We start from the raw sequence: 22,292 nt of genomic DNA, 5'->3' as shown, positions 1-22,292 counted from the left end.
TCTGTTGTTTCCCCAGATTGCAGAGACCTATGCTTTCCTCCCGAGAGAGGCTGTGACCAGGTTCCTGATGAGTTGCACTGAGTGCCAGAAGAGGATGCATTTCAACTCCAACGGCCTGGAGCCCAAAGGTAAGGGCGAGTGGCTTCTGCCAGCAGAGCTGACTCTGCATTTTGCACCAGCACAGTGCCACCAACAGCTGCCAGACACTGTCCTGTCCATGAGATATATCGTAACCTAAGGGTTTTCCTAACCTGGGATATTTTACATTTTATAGCCAAGCTGAAGGAATTGCTTAAACCTGCTTCTTTCAGCTTAGGGAGCAGAAGCAGCCTGGCTTTCTTCCTGAGCTTCCCCAGTGCTGCCCAAAACATACCACAGATATGGCTGCAATCAACCCATGATCATGTGAGGGTGGAAACCTCAATGTCTATAAAACTAACCAAAATTTTTTCCCTGGAACCGATAATTTTGTATTGAAAGACACAGAATATGTCTGAATAGCTGAAGTTTCTGATAAAGAAGCAATTTACACTTAATTAGTAGATAAGCAGGGGATCCTGGGTTAGATAATGGCAAGTGGTTTGGCAATCACAGTTATGTTGTGCCCGTGTACACACACAATTTGTGTGGCCACTGAGGTGGTTGACTCGTTATGGTTCTTTTGTGGACAGATCCAATCTGCAGCTTCTTAAGTGCAAGAGAGAGCAGGAGTGGGAAGAAGATGGGACCAGGTTCTCTTCAGAGTAGCTGCTTAAATGTTTGTGTGGTTGTTTTCTGAGTTACAAACTTGTTTTCATGATCAAGTGCAAAGCAAGTTCAAAGTGATGTTGATTTCAGCCATTAAAATTGCTACTTAAAAAAAACCTAAGCAAACTGCAGGGAGTTGGTCAGTTTCAAAAGTGGCAAGGCAAAGTGGCTCATTTGGCAGCTCTTATCAGGAAGGGAAGCAGAATTTAAGGAACAAAAGGGCCAACAATTGAGAATTTCTTGTATTGAGTACTGATTGCCAACTGTTTACTGCTGGGAGCAGGGCTATGGACATCCCAGAGGTTTTGTGTAAGTGGATTATGTGCCATCTATCCAAAGGTAGTGACTGAAATGCTTTGTACTCATTATATTTTTTTAAAACTCTCAAAACCTCTCCCAAATAGCTTCATGTGAATTCTGTTAGTTGAAGTTCCATTACCCCAGCACTTCCCACTCTGCCAGCTAAGGGCCTGATCCCCCTTTCCAATTACATCCAGAAAACTTTGGCCTTGCTGGGAGCAAACCTGACCTTCACAGTGATTGCACTGCGTCCCTCATGGGTGATATTCCTTCACAGAGTCACAGACTGGTTGGGTTTGGAAGGAACCTTAAAGTCCATCTCATTCCACCCTCTTGCCAACGGCAGGGACACTTTCCATTAGATCAGGCTGCTCAAAACCCTGTCCAACCTTCAGGGGCTTCCACCCACCCCCCATCCTGCATGTCCTGTGCCTCTCCCAGCAGCACACACCCATCCCAGTTGAGAGGCAGCTCAGGGAGCCCCTGGTTCTGGATATCCCCCACAGTGTGTTCTGGATGTCCCCCCAGTGTGGTCCTGGCTGTGGGAACCATGATCAAGGCTGACATCCATCTGTCCTGAACAAATTTATAAATTAATATCAGTTAGTGATTATTTTCATAAAGCTTCGGCCCTTAGCAGTTCTCTTAAAAATAAATCAATCAGGAATACAAAGGATCACACAGGTAAAAAGTCTTACTCACCATGAATGAAAGGACAGAAGTGCTTCTCTGTCTGAATAGCACCTAAATAGTGACTAAGTACATGTGAAAATGCATTGAGTAGATTAGATAAGGTTACTTTTCCTGGGGAAGGGTGTCTGATTTCACTAACAAGTATTCAGGAATTTATCAGGAGCGAATCACCAAAAAAAACCACTGGGGTCATAGAAGAATTACTGAGGTGTATGCACGTGCATACACACATAGAGGCACATACAGGTAAAGTTTAACTCAGCAACATGACAAAATTTGAGTAATTCCCATCTCTTTCTACTTTTCTTGTCTGTGAAAGAAATCTGAACACATTTAATTTGTGATCACAAAAATCCCTAATTAAACATATCTGCCATCAAGCCCTGCAGGGCACCCACATCATTCATAAAAAGCAAATTGTCTTGCTTGTGGGAAAGTTTAAACGTCACTGGACTTCACTGGGATCTCTTTACAGTGTTATTAAGTTAGGAGTAATTCTGGTGGAGTGATAAAAATGTGGAGCTAGGATCAAAACCATTTCTCCTTGTTCCATCTGTGTGTCCAACATGTGGGGCATGTGATAGAGATAACTGCAAAATGAGCTAAAGGATTCCAGGAGCTTCCTCTTGTGACATAGGATGTGAAGATTGTTCCCGTGGAGCCCCCCAGGCCTTTTAAAACAAAGGTTTTCTTTCTTTCCCAGATAACTTGGGAAAATGGAAAAAAAAAAAAAAGAGTTTGGTTTCTTGGGCTCAAGCCCTTCTGTGGTGTAGTTGCACAAATTCACATTAAATTTGTGGCCTCTAATGGGATTGTTCCAAATTTACATCAGAATGGTTTCAGGCAGAATCTAAGCACTGAAAGATCACTTACCTCCCTCCCCATCTGAAGTTGCTGAGCTGCTCCTGTTCAGCTTCATTCATCTCTGCAGCGCTGAGCAGTGGAGTGGGGAATGGCAGGAGAGCAACTTATCATCCTCAGAGATCCCAAACCCTCACCTCACCGTGCCTGTGCCTCAGCAGAGAGCAACTTATCATCCTCAGAGATCCCAAACCCTCACCTCACCGTGCCTGTGTCTCAGCAGAGAGCAGCTCTATCTGTGATACTCTGAGCAAATGCTTTCCAAACTCTTAGGGACTCAGCCAGCTGGGGAGGGTGGCAGGTTTAGTTCCTGTAAAAAGCTCCCCTTGCACTGGGATTTTAGCATCTTTTCATCACAGCACAATAAAGGTTTCTTTTGGGTGTTATAGAGACATATAAGTGCTCCGAATCTGTAGGTCAAAGTGTGACAGAGGCTGCTGGCATACAGCCATGAGGGAAGATGGAGGAATCAGTTTACAAGGTTCCTAAAAGCTTTGGACCTTCATCCTTCATATTAGGGCAAGTTGATGACTTGAGTGGCACTGGCCACCCTTCCCTGCACCCACAGGCAGGAATACTCTATTTGCCCAGGAATGGACTAGATGAACCTGAGAAAAAAAGCATTGTATTTCCAGGGACCCAGTCAATGTCTTGATAGAAAAGATTTGCAAAGACCTTTGTGATGTTTAAGTCAATTACAGGCAGTTTTGGGGTCAGGTAATTTCCTAATCAGGCATGATAGATGTGGTGTTTCCAGAGGTGTGGAGCATCTTCAGCTCTGCTGAGTTCCAACAGGATTTTTTTACACTCAGCATTTCTGAGAAGCAGGCCCATTAGGATTGGGTTGATGGCTTTTCTGAGGTGCTGTAAAACATTTTGTGAAGGCTCTTTTTCAAAGGGCTCTGTCACACATGCCTGTGAAACCAGTGACCCCAGAAAATGCAAGCCAGCCAGGGAGATTCAGAACCAGGAATGGAAACCTCCTACCATAAGTTCACCTTCAGCTCCTGGGAATCCTTCTTGCTGCTTAAGCTCCCTGTCCAGTGGGTACCACACATCCCTTCAGCATGGAGGCTGATTAATTCTCCAGACTTGCATCTGCCTGTGCTGAGGGCAAAGAGATCTTGCTTGTAGCCATCAGCCATCCCTGTGGACAATGGCAGCTTTCCTCCTGGACAAACCCACTGTGTGAGCCTGCAAATTCAGAGTTGGAACAGATCATTCCAGCAGACTTCATGTTCTGTGTCCTGCAGGATCTGTAGTGGTGGGGGCAGAGCAGAAAAACCTTTGAGAATTCAGAGAAATCACTGAGAATTTGCTTTGGGGACTCAGCCTGGGCAGACAGAGTGATTGCAGGAGCATCCGAACCTGGAGCCATCTCTAGAGCTCAATGTGATGCAGCCAGAGGAATCAACAGGAACAATTTAAATTAAAGATCTCTAAAATTAAGTTTGTGCTTTAATGAGGATGTTAAAAATAATCTTCATCACCAGATAGAGATACTTAATACGTTGCCTTAATGTTAAGTCCTACCTGAGGGAATCCCAGCAAAATTGGCAAGATTTTGCGATGCTGAAGCAAGCTGCAAATAGATCCTTGTTCATCACCCCCTGCATAAATCCCATGTGCTTGGAGGCATTTCTGAGGCTTCAGCAAGACTCAATTTCTTCCTCAGGTTTGGGAGACACTGAAAAATTACACATTATGTGTAGTTTTTTTCACAGGTGACAGCAATGCTTTTTTATTTTATTGTATTTTTTTTTCCCGAGACAACATCTGTTCTGTAATTATGTTCTTGGGGGGGTCATGTTCTTAGAGGAACCTTCTCTCAGCGGGTGGCTCTTGCCTGGGATTTGAAGTTCTCCTGCATACCCCTGAGTTACAAGAACATACCTGCAGGTCCCTCATCTAAATAAAGCTTTTCCTCTGTTCTTCAGAGAGTGAGCCACCTTCCTCCTTGGTTTCTGGGATCATTGACTACAACATGCCCCTTACCTCCACCTACCTGAAGCAGATGAAGCTGCGGGTGATGAATTCCCAGGAGCAGGTGAGTGATCTGCCTGTGCCGAGGGGCTGAATGGGAAATGGGGAGGGGCACTTGGATTCCAGGAGGATGTTTTTGGGAATGCCTGGTTTGTCTGAGCTTGTGAGGCTCTGACCAAACACAGCATGTTGGGAGGCAGTGTATCCTGCATCTCCTGGAAGCTGAGCTGCTTCAGAGTTGTGCCAGTGGAGAGAGGCAGAGGTGGGGTTGATTAAGTTGTGACGGTCTTGTTCTTTAGACATACAGTTCTTCTAAGAAATTGTTTAAAAAAAAATATGGTAAGTAGTAATTTGTTTATCTCCCACTGATGTCTGGGAGCTTTAGCAGATGGAGTCTGAAGCCCAGACCTGACTTTGGTTGCTCTGGGGCTCTCCTAAACTGCTCAGCAACTTGAGGGGTTCAGCTGCAGCCGCTCCGCTCCCACGTCAAAGTGGGACACGGCTCTCTTGTTTGGTGACAGTGTTAAGCCACTGGATTTTGCTTTGGGGATGTATGGGGCACCCTGCCACAGGATTATACCCAGGCTGTGAAATTTTCTGAAGTTCTGCAGCTGCAGAATTAGCTATGGGAACCTCTGTGCACCATGGAAACAGTCTATAAAAAGAAAAGTATGTTTTACTTGCTCCCCACAATCTGCACTGGAAGCCAGTGCTGGATTTTCTTTCCAGCACTCTGAAACCTGAACCTGATTTCACACATTGCTGCCAGTGGCAAGATGTGACAGCATTTGCATGGTGCTGTGGTGGAAAACATTGCTGGGAGCCTGAGCACCCGATGGGGGCTTTCATCCAGCAGCTTCCTAAAGGGATGTGGGTCAGAGCATCACTGCCAGGGTGTGAAGTGCCAAGTGTGGGTTTGCTGCAGGGATACCGAGCTGCTCTATCACTTCTGTTGTGAAGCCTTCTTGCTGGAGGACAAAATGGCATCTGGTGGGAAGCACTTCTGCGTGTCAGAGCTTTTTCCTTCGCACTTGTTTGACACTTGAGTGAGTTTCAGGATTTGTTTCGGGTTTTGAAAGGTGAAAGGCTGATGTGCCAGGTTTTGTGCTTTTGATGGGTCAGGCAGTAGAGCTGTGGATAATTTGGGGGGCAGCTGGGCTGGGCTGAACTGGACTGGGCTGAACTGGGCTGTGCACATGGAGTGGGTGGATGTGCCCCTTTGTGCCATCTGATTGCTACTTTGGGACCACTTCTGGATAAATAGGCCAGCATGTTCCAGCCACCTTTGGGTTGTGCACTGTTTGCTGGGTCTTGGTGCAGCTCCTGGCAGAGTGGCATTGGTGTGGCAGACCCTGCAGTCCTGTTCTTCACCAAGGCCAGGGACTCAGGGCCATGAATGCTGGCTGTGCTTTCCAGCATTTAGGGTGGTTGCTTCAAGTTAAGTTTACTACATAGAGAGGACTGAATGGTTTGACTTGTAGCTTTTTATGCATTTTCAACCAGTTCTTCTTGGCTCTGAAGCTGCTTAAGGGGAGTGTACTACAAAGCTTCATTAAACTCCTGTACCCTGTTTATAGAGGTAGCAAACTGACCTTGCAGTTTGATCTTGCTCCCGGGCTAGCAAACCACTCAGAAGCTGGGAGGCTTCAGTAGTGGATCTTGAGTTTTTGAGCTGCCTGCTTAAGGATGCTTGTTTTGAGAACTTTGGTTGGTAATTCAGAGTTCATACCCTGAATTTTGGTGCAGCAGTTTGCACTGGAACTGTCACTGGATCGATATAACGTGCTGCTAACATGAATACTCCTGAAGCTTGCAGAGATTGGAATAGAAGCGTGTGTCATGCAGGAACAAAAAGGGACCAGCTGAGGCAACCAGCAGTTGTTGGTTTAGATCATAAATCAAATGGTTTGATGTTATTCCCTGCCTCTAAAGTTTTCCTTCTCCTGTGCTCCTGTTGTTACACTGCAGCGCAGCTTTCGAAGCTTTTTAAGCTGTAGCAGCCGAGGGAAAAACCTGTTCGGAAGAAGTAAAAATTGCTGTTCACTGTGTTACGGAAACTGATTCCTGAGAGCAAAGTAATAAAAGGATCAGTCCTATTGCTCAGACTTCTGAAGTGTTGAAATTTTCCATCATGACAAAAGTCTGGAGAGGATTCAGATGGTTGGGGAAAATCCAGCAGGATTTGAGTGCAGTCCCTTCTAACATGGGACATTCCCTGGCTTCCCCCGGGGAATCAATAGAATTATTTAGGTTGAAAAGATCTTCAGGATCACTGAATCCAACCATTCCCCCAGCACTGCCAAGCCCACCATTAAACCATGTCCCCAACTTCCACATTGACATGGCTTAAATCCCTCCAGGGATGGTGGGCAGCCTGTTCCAGGGCTGGACAACCCCTTTGGTGAAGAAATTTTTCCTGATTCAACCTAAACTTCCCCTGGTGTAACTTGAATGAAAACAAGTGCCACACTCCTGAGACAGCTGTGGCTGGACCTGGAGCTGCTAATGCTGAGACTACCTGAAGATAATATGTGTAATAATGCAAATAACAGGGGTCAGTTCCCTCCACAAGAATTCCCCTGCCAATTTTATTCTATTTATTCATACATTGCACTGGAAAGAAAACAGTACAAACCTTTTTTTCCTGGAGGAACCTGGCAGTCTGTGTTGAGCATGGTCCATGGAACAGGGGCTGTGTGACACAGGGTTAGGGTTAGGGTTGCACAGTTCAGGTGCTGCAGCTTTTGGAGTTCCAGGTGTTTGCCAACTGAAAGGAGCCCTCTAAAGACAGTAGAAATAATTCTGACTTTTATGCAAATGCAAAACAGGCAGAAAATACAACCTGCTTTTAAAATTTGCCCTATGCAGATATCCCCTGCAAGGGTTTTATCTACCAGCACATCCAGGCTGCTCTGGCTGAGTGCTGCCACTTTGCTGCCTCCCTCTCACTAACATTTGATGGTGTTAATAGAAGCAAATTAAGCAATGGACTCGTGTTTCCCTTGGCTTTGGCCAAAAGCAATTATTTGTATGCAGCAACACCAGGAGAAACTCACTTCACTTGGGGTAACAATGAGTGAATTTATGCCAAAGTGGCCTTTTAACTTCATTATTCAGGGAAAAAAAAAAATAGTGCATGTAAGTGTAATCTATTAGTGCTGCTAAGCACGTCACTATTAGGGCACCAGTGTCTCCAGAAGGAAGCACAGCCAGAAGAACCTTAAGGAAAGCATTTTATCCCTGCTTATGGACAAAAAACTATCAGAAGAGACGCTCTTTACGTGGTTGCTCACAAAAGGAAAATTCCTACAGAATATATTTCTATATATTTTTTGGAATCACAACATCTGTTCTGGGACAGTGGAAAACAGCAGAGACCCATGTTGCTTATACTGGGTTCAGTAGGACATGCAGGTTCTTCTGGGGTGGGAACCTTCCTTTATCCCCATTTTTTACCAGTTTTCACATGTGTGAAAAACCAGGCCCCTTACCCTTTCCAGGGTGCTGAATTAGCCCCATTTCATGGTATGTACCAAGGCATTAAAGCATGTCTGAACTCCTGACCGTTCCAATCTAGCAGCAAAAAGGAACGAATAGAAGATATTTGATATTTATCTATAAAGATCCTTCCACCTCATTTTCAAATGCTAAATATTAGCATTTTTAAATGATTGGTTATTCTATTGCAGTCATTTTTCTGACAATCTGTTCTGTGTTACTCAACCTCAGCCTTGGATTTATTTTTTATGCTGCTGTTGGGCAGGGTTTCCACTGGTGACAGGAGGAATAGAAAGATTTTAAGAGGACAAATCTCAGCACTGAAATGCCAGGCTCTCTCTCTCTGCTCCAGCGTTGTTGCTGCTACCTTGGCAGGAACAGTCCAGGGCCAAGTAACCAGGTTTAAATGATACAGAAACGTTTTCAAAGATTGCTTCAGTGGCTGCTGGCAGAAGGTCACGCAATCAGTGAATGGCAGGAGCTGCTCTTGGATGGGAAATAAGAAGAGTGTTTTCCTTGTTGCTATGGCTTTGCTGCACTGACTTGTAAGTGTTTGAGAGGGACAGAGCCTTGTCCTGCACCGTCACACATCCCATCCATCCAGTAATTTCCCTGTAAGCCTGGAGTGTGTGACAGTGCATGGATGTGAGGTGGTTTTCACAGCACCATTTCAAGCAATGTTTTAGCTCAGACAGCTGGATAATCCTGGAAGGGGGTGCAGGGGCTTAAATCCCACCCATGTGCATGGAATTGGTCTTGTCTGCTGCTGGTGAGGATCAAGCCTCTGCAGGATTTGAGAGCTCACAGACCCTCATGACCAGAGGCTGGTTGGCAATGTGAATTCCTCCTCATTTTTCCCTGGCCTGCCCATTACTGTGCTTGCTCACTTCGGTGTCTCAGAGGCTCTGAGAGCAGCAAAGATGCATCTTCCCCTGGCAGCTCACTCCCTTCCTTCTGCTTTGGAGCCATCTCCAGCCAGTCCTGGGGGTGCAGAAGGCAGGGAGGGGAGGCACATACAGGAAGGCACACTGGGTTTTTATTTTCAGCCTGGAAGTTCAGTAGTGAGAATTGCAGACATTTCATTCCACATAGTACAGAGACGAGGAGCAAATCTGGTCGAGCTGGCAGCTGCTGGACAAGCCCTGGGACCTGGATTTAGCTGAGTGTTTCATGAAGGCATCCTGAAGAAAAGATGTGTGTGTTCACAGAGGTGAGGAGGGCAGAAGCAGGCAGTACTTGACAGGAAGTGGGATGATGCGTTTGCATCACATGAGGATGATAAGGTACTTCCCAATCCATTAGAGAGGGTGTTAAACATCTCTGGGGGAATAAAAACCTCTAGATCAACTTGACTTGAGCTCTAGATAGTTCCCATTCAAGAAGTTTTGTCATGGTTTGGGATATTTGTTTCCTGCTGCTAATTTTTAAGTCATTTTTGAGCACTAGAGAAGTTCCTTAAACACACCCTTAGGCACAGAAGGGAGCACCGGCCGCAGGCATAGGGAGACACCGAGTTAGGAACAGATTTCCTGGCTGCTCGGCTGCGCAGCCCTCTAGTGGGGACAGAGCTTGTGCCGCCGGGAGCCGCCTTTGCCTGGGAAACTTCGGATCTGCTCTTAACCGCAGAGTTAGTCCGGGCAAAGCCAGGTCCAGCTGTCACAGCAGTGTTCTTTACTGGCAAAGATGCTTTAGCAAAACTTTCATCCTTGGCCTGAAGGCTCATGAGATGCAGGAGATCAGATGACCGATGCATTTAGCCTGGTTTCACCCTGGTGTGAATGGGCGGCTTTCAGTGAAGGGCAACTCATTTTTTTTTTACTGGGAATTAACTCTGGCATTCCCAGCTAGTAAAAACTCGGCAGCTTTTATTTCCCACTGTGTGGAGGTGTCAGTACTTTTCCCGGTGCTCCAGGTGAGCTCTGTGTTTGTTCAGAGTGACGTGTGCTGTGAGCAAACAGTGTGAGACCGACGTGGGCTGGCTGGGGTCGGTCCTGCCACAGCAGCTCTTGTCTTCCAGTGAGAAGTGATGCCAAGGCTCTGACTCTTGGCTGTTTTGGGGCTAATCATGTTGTTTTCTATAAGAAAGGAGGTGGCATTGCCTGTTTCTAGTGGTGCTGGGGACAATTCACCCTCCTGAAGTACTCAGGTGTATTTTCTTGCTCCGTGTGACAGCTCCAGTCCGTTCTCATGGACCAGTCCCTTCCCCACTGTCTCTTCACTTCCCTGTGGTGTTGTGCAGCTCAGCTAAGGTCCTGGAGAAGTGGCTGGGGGATGTTTAGAAGTTTCTCGGGCTTTTAGTGGGGCTGTGGTTGTCATGCAGATCCACCCCTGGGACATTGGGACTGATCACTCTCCACCACACACACCTTTCCTGGTGCCTGTTACCTGTTATCTGTAGAAGCCTGCTACAGGCAAGCTGCAGGAACTTGTGTCTGGGAACACTGAATAAGCAGGGCCAGAAGCCACTCTACCTCTCTTTAATTCCTCATTTCTTCCCAGTACATCCCCTGTCTGGTAAGGAGAGCTGCTGCCCATTCCCTCGTGTGTTAACCAGCATCAAAGGCAGCTGTTCCCAGTAGAACTGGAAACAAGGTTTTGGTTCAGGACCTTTAAAGTGGGGCTGGGAAATATTTCCAGGGGAAAAAGTAAAGATGTCAGCCTCAGAGTGAGGAAAACACAATTGCAACATCCATGGAGTAGTCTCATGGATCCAGTTGGATCTGTCCTGTTCCTGTGGAAGGCTGTGCATGGTGGGCAGCTCTGCATCATCTCAAAGCTCAGGTGCTGACGTGCTGTACGCTGACTTTGATCAAGTCACACAAATGGCTGTTTCTTAATTGCCTCCTCCCTTTAAAAAGGGGATAATACCTTAGAGAGACTTCTGAGGTCTTGCTCACTAATAAAGCTCTTCAAGAGCTTGGATGGCAACTACTTTGAGAGTGCAAACTGTTATTAATGATTTCCGTTATTACAGAAGATGAAGCTGTGTGGTTCAGCTTTTTAACCTTGAATTGTGTGCTCGCTTTTGTTTCTGCTGCTGTTCAACCTGCACGGGCAGGTTTGCACCCTGTCTGCTTGCACACACCCCTCAGACCCACACCAGGAGTTGTGTGTGCTCAGAAGGAGCTGAGGAGTCAGTTTTACTCACAAGGATGGATTCTGAATTGTGTGGAATGCTTGAGAATGGCCAAAAATGGGTTTAGTGGGGGTTCTGTGTGTGGTTACTCGATTCTGATTTGGGGGACCAAGAGATAAGCTGTGAGGATTGTCCTCACTGTATCGAGCAGTGCAGACATCGCTGCTGGAGCTGTGGATTTGGACAGTGGAAAGGAATGTTAGGGGATATTTGACTGTCAGGGACCTGTCCTGTCAAACACCCATTCCCTGTACTCCAGAAGAAGAAAATTCTATCCACAGAAACAACTCCTTTCCTGCTCCTGTATTTGGCAGTGACTGGTGTGAAATACAGAGCTGTATTTCCTTTTCTTCTCTTGGTCTTGGCTCCTGGGAGGAGAAAACCCCTTTTATTGATGCCCATGCCAGATGGTAACCACTGCTGCTTCTAAGGAAGGAGTGATCAGGATGAAGTGGGAATACAGCCCTTAGCCCACAAGGAATCTGGTGTATAATGAAGTGTCCCAAATTTTTACCCTCCATTTTTACCCTGACTCTGCTCTGGATGGCAGATAAGGCACAGTGTGGATAAAAGCTGTGTCTGCCCCTCATGCCATGCCCTCCCTCAGTCCCTCCTGCCCGTTTCCCTCCTGGCCTTGCCCCCGAGAGAATCTCATTTCACTGCTTATTCCTCAGCAGGATTTGATGGTCACGGAGGACCCAGTGCAGGAGGTCCCGTTTGTTATTTAACCTACTTTTCAGAGGCACAAGAACATCAAGTGACTCGCACAAGGTCGTCCATGAGTCAGTGACTCCTCTGGCGTGATGGCCAGAGCCTGCAGTCCCTGCTCCCACCACTAGATCCCTGTGCCCACAATCCATAGCACCACAACCATTCAATTAAGCTCCTGCAGCTCCTTAAATGTCGTGTATTCTTGGGTTTGACAGCAGTCCTGGCATTCTCGTGGAGCCTTGCCTTAGGAAATGACAACAGATGAGGTCAGGTCGTTGTTAGCGATGCCCTTGGAAGCATCAGTGCCTGGTGCTCGGGCAGGCTCTGTGGGGTGGTGCTGTCACAGCTGGGACATGGCTCTGGCCATGGGGGAATCCAGCAGGACCCAGGGAGCCCCAGGCTCTCTGCATGGGCAGATCTGTGTCCATGTGAGGGGGCTGGCAGGTACCTGAGGTAATGAACACATAGTGAAGAGAGAGGGAAGGAAGTGACTTATAAATAATATATTTGATGTATATTATATATATGATATAGTAACAGCAGCACTGGTTTGTTACGGTGTGCGTTTTTTTTAATGTGTAATCTCGCAAGGCACTTACCCCTGTTCCTGACAAGTCGATAAATTATTATTACCAATTCTATATCTAATTGCCAGTTATTTCCCCCCAGACAATTTGAATCCGAAAAGTACCCCCTGGAAAGGCGCTTGGAGGGCTGTTTCCCAGAGCCTCCCTGGCTGTTTCTGGAGGCAGCCCCTCTTCCGCTGGTGAGCCCCACTTCTGCCAGCCTCGTGACCCCGTGTGCTGGCACAAACAATTGCATTTCTGTCGGGCTCATGACCCCACTTGTAACAGCGGTGACCCCCCTTGGGGTCAGGACCCCTCTCCTGCACAGGGAACAGCTCCTGCCCAGCAGCTCCTGCTGAATGGCTCTTCCTCCCTCACTCCCTGTGTGGACCCGGCTGCTCCACACTAAGTTTGCCGATGAAATTTAGGTTAATCCATTTCCAAAGTGGATTAAGCTAACCCACACAAAGGCACTTAGTATAAAATAAGAGTGTCCACATGGTGAGGCAGCAAGGAATAGTGACTGTGTTTCAAACTCGCATCCTGGCCAGTTTGTGTCCTCTGTAAGCTCACCAAATGGAGGGACAGGCACTCTGGTCCCAGGGGATGTGCTCTCTCAAATGGCTTTAAGCCGGTCTAGCTTGAAGCCAAAGGAAGTGCAAGGAGTAAACAAAGCCCAGCAATGGGAAGGGGTTAAAGCCCGCTCCGCTGAGGTCCTCGGCAAAGCTCCTGTTCACCTTAAATGGTCAGGATTTTATTTTAGCTTTAGGGAGGAGCAGCAGCCATGGAGCTGAAAGGGAGTGTAGAGAAGTCCTTGTGGCTGGGGGCTCACAGCCCGCTGGCCGCCCAGCCATCCACCTCCTGCAGAAGGCCCCCAGGGCTCCCGTGCTTGCTTTTCAGCCTCTGGCTCCTGACCAGCCTGGAGGAGATGGAAATGTAGTAGTGAGTGATGCCCATTTTCACCTCTGGCCTCAGATCTTCCTAAGCCACCCTCTTCCCTTGCCTCTTCCCTGGCAGTGAGGTGGTTAACGCTGGAACAGATAACATCACAATTGGACATCCCCATAACCCAAACCTGGCAGTTCCCATTCTGGCTCTGGCACCATTTCTGGTACCAGCCTATTGCAGGCTCAACACTGAACTGCTACACTTGGTTTATTTCATAAGCCATTTCCTTTGTAACCATTAAATAGCGAAACATGAGGTGGGCTGGGGAGGGGGATGCTGCAGAGCTGTTGCCCATCACTGTGGTGGGAATCATCATCCCATTATGGTGATCTCAAACTAAGATAGAGCTCATTGACCCACTGCCCTCAAAGCCCAGCCTGGGAGCGGGTCCCAGCCTGGGGGATGCCGGGACCCCCAGCACTGCCCTGCCAGAGCTGGGGCGCAGCATCCCCATCCTGCCGGGGATCTGGCAGCCGGTGCCCTGCCCAGAGCCGTGCTGGGCAAGCCGCTGGCTTCCCAACAGCCCTGCTCCAGCCTTCGGAGGCTGCGGCGGTGGCTGATGGTGCTGCCGGCAGCGCGGGGTCCTTCTGCTCCCGCGGAGCGAGGGAGAATCCTCGGGAACAAAAGGATTCGGCACCGCGGCACCCACCGCGCCTGGAAGGGGCTGCGGGACCCACCGCGCCCGGGGCTGGCTGCAGGGGCCCCGCACTTACACCGGCGCACGGCCGGAGCCAGGAACGGAGCTCCAGGGGCCGCACCGAGCCAGGCGGGCACAGGGTCCCCGGGCCGGGCCGTGACGGGCGGCAGCCCCCGGTGCTGTGCCGAGCGGAGGGTCCCCGGATCGGCTGCAGCCCCCCGGGCCGTGCGGAGCGGAGGATGCCCGGGCGGGTAGCGGCCCTGCCGGCCGATCCGAACCGATCCGTGCCGTGCCCCGGCCGCGCGTTCTCGCGCTCTCCAGCAGGCGCCCGGCCCTGGACATTGTCTCCTCCCGGGGAAGGGCCCTCCCGGCCCTCCACAATGTGCTCTTCCAGGCGCGGCTCCGCGCCCCCCGCCGCGCCCGGCCCGGTGCGCCCGCCCCCCGCGGCCCCGCTCCCCTTCCCCCGCCGCCCCCGCCCCCTCCGCCCGCGGCCGGGCCCCGCTCGCCCCCCTCCGCCTCCCCGGCCCCCCCCCGGGAGCCGGGAGTGACGCGCTCCGCAGCGCCGGCCCCTCTCCCCGGGCAGCAGCTGGCTGTCAGCCTCTCCGGAGCGCCGCCAGCCCGGGCCCCCTCCCTCCGTCCCTCCGTCCCTCCGCCCCGCGCTCCCCGCCGCGCCGCCGGGCTGGCGCAGGCCGGCAGGCCCCGGGCTCCGCTCCAGGTAGGCGCCCGCCCGCGGGGGGCTCCGCTCCCGGCCCCGGGGCGGCGGGCGGGGGGAGATGCGCGGGGGCTCCACGCGGCCGCGGCGCTGCGGGGCCGGGGAGGAGGAGGGGGGGCCACCGGCGGGCGGGGCGGGGCGGGGCGGGGGGGGCGGTGGCCGCGGGGCCCGGCCCCAACTCCGGGGGGAGCGGCCGCCCCGCGGCCCCGGGAAGTTGCGGGTCGCCCGCCCGGCTGCCCGGCGGCGGGGGGGGGAGGGCGGCGCGTCCTTCCCCGCGCCCGGCGCGGCTCCCCCGCGCCCGGAAGAGCACAAAAGCGCCGAAGAAAGTGGGAGGAGGCGGCGGCGGGAGCGCTCCGTCCCCGGCCATCCCCCGGGCACCGGCCCCAGCCATCCCCCGGGCACCGGCCCCGCGCCGCCATCACCAGCAGCCCCGACCCCGAGAGGGGATTGTGCTGGAAATAGCCGCCTCCCTGGAGGTAAAGCCCTACTTACGTGTCAATCCTCGCCGCACGCTGAGCCCCGCACACGCGCGGGCAGGGCTCCATCGCGGGTGTATCTATTTACCTGCGGGAGGGGGTAGGACGGGGACTCTCGCCGGCGCCTCGCACCTCGCTGCCGCGGGGACACACGCGTGGTAACCGCGTCCCACCGGGGTCCCGTGGCCGTCGGGGAGGGTGGGGACAGGGGGACCCCCGGCCGCTCAGCCCACAGCGCTGCTCCTCTTGGCCACCGCCTCCAAAACCGGGTCCGTCCCCCCCCCTCCCCGACACTCGCTTCCCGGTGCTGGGGGAAGAGCAAAGTGCCCTTTCACACCGCGCGGTATCAGTCACCGTCCCCACCTCGCATGGAAAAGCAAACGCCTGTAAGCAAGTTCAGGTGCGGGGGAGGCAGGTGCGGGGCTCCGGGGTGGTGGCGGTGGGAGTCGCGTAGCCCGGTGCCCCCTGCCCCGCGTTCAGCACCTCCCCGCTGAACAGCAGGAACGGGGCAGCGGCTCCGGGAAGGGGCTGCGGGGCCGCCCCCCGCCCCGGCAACTCCCCGCGCCTCGGGGCTGTGGGAATGCTCGGGGGGTTCCCAGAAGAGCTCTTAGAGAAGGGGGAGGGGGCGAAGGGGATGAGCTTCCCTTCCTCTTCCATTTGCCGTTTGCCGTTAAAATCAACTGTTTTGCCCATTTTCGGGAACTAGGAAATTACTCGGGTTTTGCCGGGTCCCGTAGAAATCGGCGGCAATCGCGGTAAATAAGGACGTAAGTGACCTGACAAAGAGCGCCGGGGATGTTCTCTTTGGTGTGGGAATTGTACACACGAGTAGGCAGCGCAGTCACAGCTCACCGCCGCCACAGCCCGCGTACACCCGTGTGCTGCGAGGCTGCTCGGCTCTTTGAGGCGATGTCCACCACAGTGTTTGCGGCTGCAGTACCAATCTTTGACCCGGAGTGTTTTATCTCCCATTAGTAAGCCTTTCTCTGCGCGGAACTGGTTAAGTTAGGGTCAAATCTGGTTCAATACCTTCTTGGCATGCTCAGAGGGCTGGGTTTAAACAGTGGCTGAGACGGAGATGAGGCTGCCTTCCTGAGAGCTGAGAGCTCGTCCGTGCGCGCCGCTGCCGGGGGTCAGGGCACGGGGAGCTCTGTCCTGGCCAGGTTTGGCAGGTCCGGGGGTGCCCGTGCCGGGCAGGTCGTGCACGGCCCCGGCGTGGCCGTGGAGCAGCTCTGGGGGTTGGCAGTCACGCGTTGCCTTTTGTTGATTCTAAAAACACGGCTGGTTGTGGTGGGAAGCTGAGCGTGGCTGTGTGCTGGGGAGGTTGCACGGCACACAGCCTCGGTTCCTGCTCCGCGGAAGGAAATCCCATCGGGATAGTAGGCTGTGGCGTGAAAGGACATGCTTTAAAATAAAAGGACTTAAAGAGAGAAAATAAACCGTCCTGAGACTCGGAGCTTGGCATATTAAACGTGAGGCACAGCATGTAAATGACTGGAGAGAGATTGGAAGGCAGTCCCCGAGAAACTGAGCCTGGCTGTAAAATAAGCAGGTTACCGATAGTCTTGCATATATTTACGAGGTTATAAGAGTAGCTTCCCCCCCTGCCCTGCTTCAGCCCGTGCTGTGGGAGGTTGCTCTCCAGGAGGAAGAGCTTTGGTGGAGAAACATTGTCTAGCAATTACAGCCTTGCAGTCCGGGGGGCTTGATTAGGTTTCTGGATCTGCCCGCGACTCGTTGTGTTCTTGGACCAGGCAGGGTGGCTGTCGGTACCCGGGGTTTCCAGTTTTAAAATACGAGGAGGAGTTTTCTAACTCGCAGCGAAGTTGGGAAGCTCAGCGGACACTTGCAGGCACAGTGCTTGAAGATCGTGAATGGAAAGTGGGACAGAAATGTGGAGTGTGAGCCCTGCGCATGTGAGTGTCTGCTTCTGCTGGGTAGAAAATATTGGCTGTGAATGTCTGTAGAGCAGCTGTGAATGTTGGACTGTAGAGAAGGAGAGAAGCAAGGATTTTGTTTTCCAAACCCTGAGTGGTGCCGGGAGCCCTGCTCCAATGTTTGGGTGTGCCCTGTGAGTGCAGCAGCAGGATCTGACTTCCCCTTGCAGAGAGGAGCTCTGCTGCCTGACCCTTGATCGCTCATTCCCTTGAACATTGGAAACAAAGCGATGGGACTTTACTGCGGGGTGAGGAGATCTCTCCGGAGAGCTGGGAAAGGCAGGAAGGAGGAGGGCGGCAGCAGCAGTGCTGGGGTTCAGGGTTTGGCTCTGGGCTGGCTGCTTGGGGCGCCACTGGCACTTCCATCTCTGCCACGAGTGGTGTGGAACTGGGGAAAAGGCAGCAGGTCCTGAGACAGGCACTGGTAATGGATTGCATTCTGTTTTCTAATGAAAGTTTCATTTGAAGTTTGTTTACAGGAAAGAAGAAATTAGCAGAGGGAATTCTCCTGAGAACCCAGAGAGGAAAAAGAATGAGCTGCCTGACTTGCAAGCCAAAAGAGGGTGGAAGGGTAGATTACATTTACCGTATTGCTCCGAGTCGTGGCTGTTGCTGCTGTTGAGAAACGCTTCCTTGTTTGGCTGGATGGGGAGCCCCCTGCGAGGCTCAGCCTTCAGCCAGGTTACTGGCACCCAGGGAGATTCAGAGCTCCCACCCAGCCAGAAATCTTGATCTTGCCCTGGTGTCCTGTGCTTTGAGGCTGGATTTGTGCTGTGCTGCTGTCCCTCTGCTCCTGGCTGTGGCTGGGCAGACGGTGCTGCTGGGGCCTCCTGTCCCTGGGATTGTCCCTGGTATGAGGAGGCTGTGCCAGCAGTTCATGGGCAGCGCTTGGAGGTCACAGCGTTCAGCCTTTGGTCTCTGAGGGGTGTGCTGAGGCAGGAGTTTGCTGGTGGCCTCTGGTGTCCCTACAAGCAGTGAGGAATGCAGCCAAGGGCAAGTGCAGGATGCCAGAGCGGGAGTGATGGGGACGGCCAGAGCCACTCTTGAGGCTGGGGCTTTTCTCTTTCTTTACTAAAGAGGCACAAAGGTGTGAGGAGTTCCTGGAGCACTGTGGTGTGGGCAGAGCAGGGTGGTTGCCCAGACTCAGCAGGCTGTGGATGCTCTCTCCACAGTTCCCACTGCCAGGAAGGGTTCTCCTGCTGCCACCTGCACGTTTGGCTGTGCATTCTGTTGGGGTGGGCTGTGCAATGGGAGCTCTGAGATGCTGGGAAGTTCATCCTCTTGGCATTTTGGCCAAGGATATTAGTGCTGGAAAGCAGGGGGTGACTTTCTGCTGGTGGCTGAATCCTGGACTGGTGGACGTGTGACAGCCTTGTTTAACTTGAGTCATTTATACCTTATCAGTTTCTGGTTTGATAGCCCAAGCATTTCTAATAATAGGCAAATGTTATTGCACCTCGAGAGAATTGTACACATTTATAAAGCACTTTCTATTGCATGTGCATGTGAGGCATCCTTCGTGTCACTGCTTCTCCTTCATGTGTGAGTGCATGGAGAAGATGATGCCTCCTGGGTTGTGGTTTGGGTGCTGAGACTCAATGTCCTCTGCACCTGAGCCTGAACAACCTAAAACATCGTGGGTCACTCCCTGGGCTCCTCCTCCTCGCCGGACAGGTGAGGGACTGTGGGCAGCAAGGACCTTGGCATTTGCATTTGTCTCTTAAGCCTGACAGTAATCTTGAGTAAGCCTTGTGAAGAAGGCCAGATATTAGGGTGGCTGCTTCCCTGCAAATGCTTACAATAAAGAGACTATTTATAGTTTGCAACAGGGAGACCTTTGCAGTTCTGTTCCTGTACGTACAAGATGGAGTTTCTGGAGAGGCAGGATTGCTTTGTGGCTGGTGTGGCACTGGAGCTGTGCTCAGCCAGGGACAATGTGCCTGTCCCTACCTTCTGCTCTCCTGCTCAGCTCCATGTGGGCACAGAGGGGCTGCTCAGGGACACCTGGTGGGTCTGGGGTCAGGGTGTCCCTGTGGGGGGCATGCATGGGGCTGCCGAGCCCTGTCCGTCTGTCCATCAGTCCGTCCCTTGGTGCGTGCAGGGTTTCACAAGCCGTAAATTCCAGGAAACTCCCCGGGAGGCACATGGAGGGAGCGGGCTGGGGCCAGCACGAGCCCTGAGCCAGCAGATGTGTCTGCAGGGACGAGGAGCTGGGAGGAAAAGCACAAACCTGTCTTTAAAGACATTTGTTTGTTCACAATAAAAACTATCAGCCAGCGGCAGCCAGACAGGGCCGTTTTTATGAGGAGCAGGCGTAGGTTGGAGGGGTGCTGCCAATTACTGCTTACACGGAAAGGGAGCGGGGATTGTATTTTATCTCAGGACCAGGGGGAGGGTAAAAAAAACAAGAGCAGAGAGGTTTACAAGCCTTTGAAATGTTTCAATCAAAGGGAAGCAGAGTTGAAAGCAGTTCTGGAAACATTTTCGGTGTTCCCCTGCACCCCAGGGCTGTCTGTGCCCCTGGCTTTGGGAGGGGAGCAGGGAGAGGAAGGCAGATAAAGGGATCACCAGCAGGACCGTGTCCATACGGGAGCACGTATCTGCTTCCTCCCAAGCTTTGCATTGGGAGAGTTCAGCCTGGGGAGGTCCCACAGCCCCTCCTCTCATTCAGGATCTCAGTGCTGCCTTTATGATGATGGTTTTGAAATCCTGTGGCTGACCTTTCCGGCACTGGAAGTGATCCAAGGGCTGTGTCTCGAAGTACTGTAAAGGTTAGTGAGAAGGGAGAGAGGGAGAGAGAAAATGTCCTTTGGCTGCAGAAGTGGGAGAGAGGAATGTCATCTATGCCATCGTCAGGGAACAGGCAGCTGGCTGGGGTCCCTGGCCTGAGCTGGGGTGTCCTTGTCTCACTGGGGACCTCACTCCCCTAGCCCCGTCCCAAGGTGTGTGCTGTCATTTTTGATCAGGGTAGAGGCGATATCCCTCTGGAGAGGTCTGGAGGAGCCTCCTCTGCAGCATCAGGCAGTGCAGATCTTTGGGGATCCATACCTGTGTGCAGATATGCCCCAGAGGCTGCTCCTGCTGCTGCCAGTCTCTGGTGATTCCTCATGTAGCAGATGATTTGATCTCTGAAAAGTCCAGGTTGTTTTATGGAGCCATTTCTTGCCTATCCTCAGCTCCCCCACGCCGCCGCCTCGCCAGGAGCACACTGGGGTGGATGGAGATTAAAGGGTAAACTCCAGGGCTCAGCCATCCGCTCCTACAGGATGTGAGCTCTTTCTAATTGTCCTCAATTAGAGACAGTGCCATTGCTCAGGCAAGTCTTCAGGCAGGAAGCAGAGCCCTGGTCCCCGCTGGGGTAGCCACCACCTCGCTCTGCACAGGGCAGGGCTGCTTGCTGCGGCCTTGGGAAGCCCAAGGGGCCGGCGGGGCTCCTCAGGGCGGGGAACAGGAGCTGCCCACCCAATTGTTTTTAGAAAGGAGTGGGGTGAGGAGATGTTAAAGCCAGAGAAAGGAGGAAAGGAAATAGCTCCATGAGTTAACCCTTTCCTGCATGCCTCCAGGATGAGACCTCGGTGAGCAGCGAGGACTTTGATATGAACGACTCCACATGGATCTCAGCTGACCAGCACCTGAACTCCAGCCTGAGCCCCAGCCAGGACGAGAGCATGCGCAGCCCGCAGAACCTGCACGGCCACGAGGACGGTGAGTCCCCCAGCGGGCGGGAAGAGCCCCAGCCTCTGCCACAGGATGTTTTTGTGACTGATTAAACATTAACCAGTCCTTTCTGATCAGGTGTCCCCACCTGTGGGATGGATTTCATATCAGCTCAGAGCTGGCTTCCAGTCCTTCCAATTTAGCCTCTGGGTTCCTGCTCAGCCAGGGCCCTGTCCAGCTCGTAGCTGATGGTCCTTCTGCCTGGAGCTGTCTCCCAACTCCTCCAGAAAAAGGTCACTAAATCCCCTTCTAAGGGGAGGACTTTGTTCCCCACATCCTCTTCCCAGTGATGAGGAGAGCGCTGTTAGTTCTGAACACAGGGAGGATTTGTATTTTGCAAGGCTTTGCAGCACAGTCACAGGTTTCTGTGTTTGGAAAGCTGCACCTTTGACAGGTCTTGCATCCCCCAGGCAAGAAATTGTGAATAATCTGCAGCAGCCACAGCGATGCTGAGCGGGGTGAACGTGGGTGTCTCCTCCCTCAGGGTGGGCGGCTGGAAGGGCTGAAAGCAGCACACGTGGGCTGGGTGGGAGGAAGAGTTTTGTGAAGAGAGGTAGTGTGTTGCGTCTGTGAAACATGCAAGCTTAAAATACAAGAGCAAGTAAATAAGTGGTAGAAGTACGAGTTCAGGTCAGAGTTCATCACTGTGATGCTTGGGAGGATTTGGTGGTTGGACTGTTACTGGATTTTGCTCAGGAGATTGAATCCCTCATTGTCCCGGCCTGGCTGCTGCTGGGAGGAGCAGAGGAATCTGAGGAACAACTGAGCTGGGTTGGTCTTGCTTTAAGAAAGGGGACTGGAAAACCACTCCTAAAGGAAGAAAAGGCTTTTGTGCTGGCAGGTCTCCCTGGGGTGGCTTTTAGCTGGTGGTGTGGCCAGTGGCAGGGATGGCAGACACAGAAGGGACAACAGGGACACTGCTCTCTTCAGTCCCAGGGATAGCAAGGCCAGTGCTCTCTTCAGTCCAGTGAGTTGTGGCACTTCAGTTTCCATTGCAAATCTGCACTTTTGGGAAACTGCTGGTTTTCCCTAGCCAGCTCCAGCCCCAGAGCCAGGCAGCCTTGGTGAGGATGTGAAACCTGACTGCCCAGCACTGCATCCTGATGGTGGGACAGGCACTTCTGCTTGCCCAGGGCCCCAGGGGGCTGTGTCTTGGCAGGAGGAAGAGTGTTTTGCTGGTGACACAGTTGCTCCCATAGAAGCTTTTGGCTCTTCAGGACTAGGCTGCAGCCTCCACCCCAACAAGCCCAGCCTCTGATTCCTGCAGCCTGACCAGGTCTCTCTGTATCCCCTGAACTTTGCCATTCTCCCACTGGGACATTTCAGGCTTGTGACTTAGCCCTCACCACTGAATTCCCAAGTCTCATTTA

General features: G+C 52.1%; 1 protein-coding gene across 3 annotated transcripts in view; it reads left to right on the top strand.

Annotated features, from left to right (window-relative positions):
- NOL4L (nucleolar protein 4 like) overlaps positions 1 to 22,292 on the top strand; it is a 63,571-nt gene that overhangs the window by 21,748 nt on the left and 19,531 nt on the right. The window contains exons 3-5 of one of the 3 annotated variants that reach the window (XM_054274584.1): positions 17 to 128; positions 4,539 to 4,648; positions 20,769 to 20,910. In XM_054274584.1, coding sequence (XP_054130559.1) covers positions 17 to 128; positions 4,539 to 4,648; positions 20,769 to 20,910 — 364 coding nt within the window. Of the gene's footprint in view, positions 1 to 16; positions 129 to 4,538; positions 4,649 to 14,751; positions 14,796 to 15,173; positions 15,269 to 20,768; positions 20,911 to 22,292 lie in introns of those variants that run through there. The other 2 variants (XM_054274586.1, XM_054274585.1) reach the window with 2 other exon arrangements.

The sequence above is a fragment of the Melozone crissalis genome, unplaced genomic scaffold (assembly GCF_028551555.1).
Source record: "Melozone crissalis strain CALT ecotype California unplaced genomic scaffold, PUWL_Pcris_2 ptg000017l_1, whole genome shotgun sequence".
NCBI lineage: Eukaryota > Metazoa > Chordata > Aves > Passeriformes > Passerellidae > Melozone > Melozone crissalis.
The sequence above is the reverse complement of the archived record's forward strand: the minus strand, read 5'-3'. Positions and strand labels throughout refer to the sequence as shown.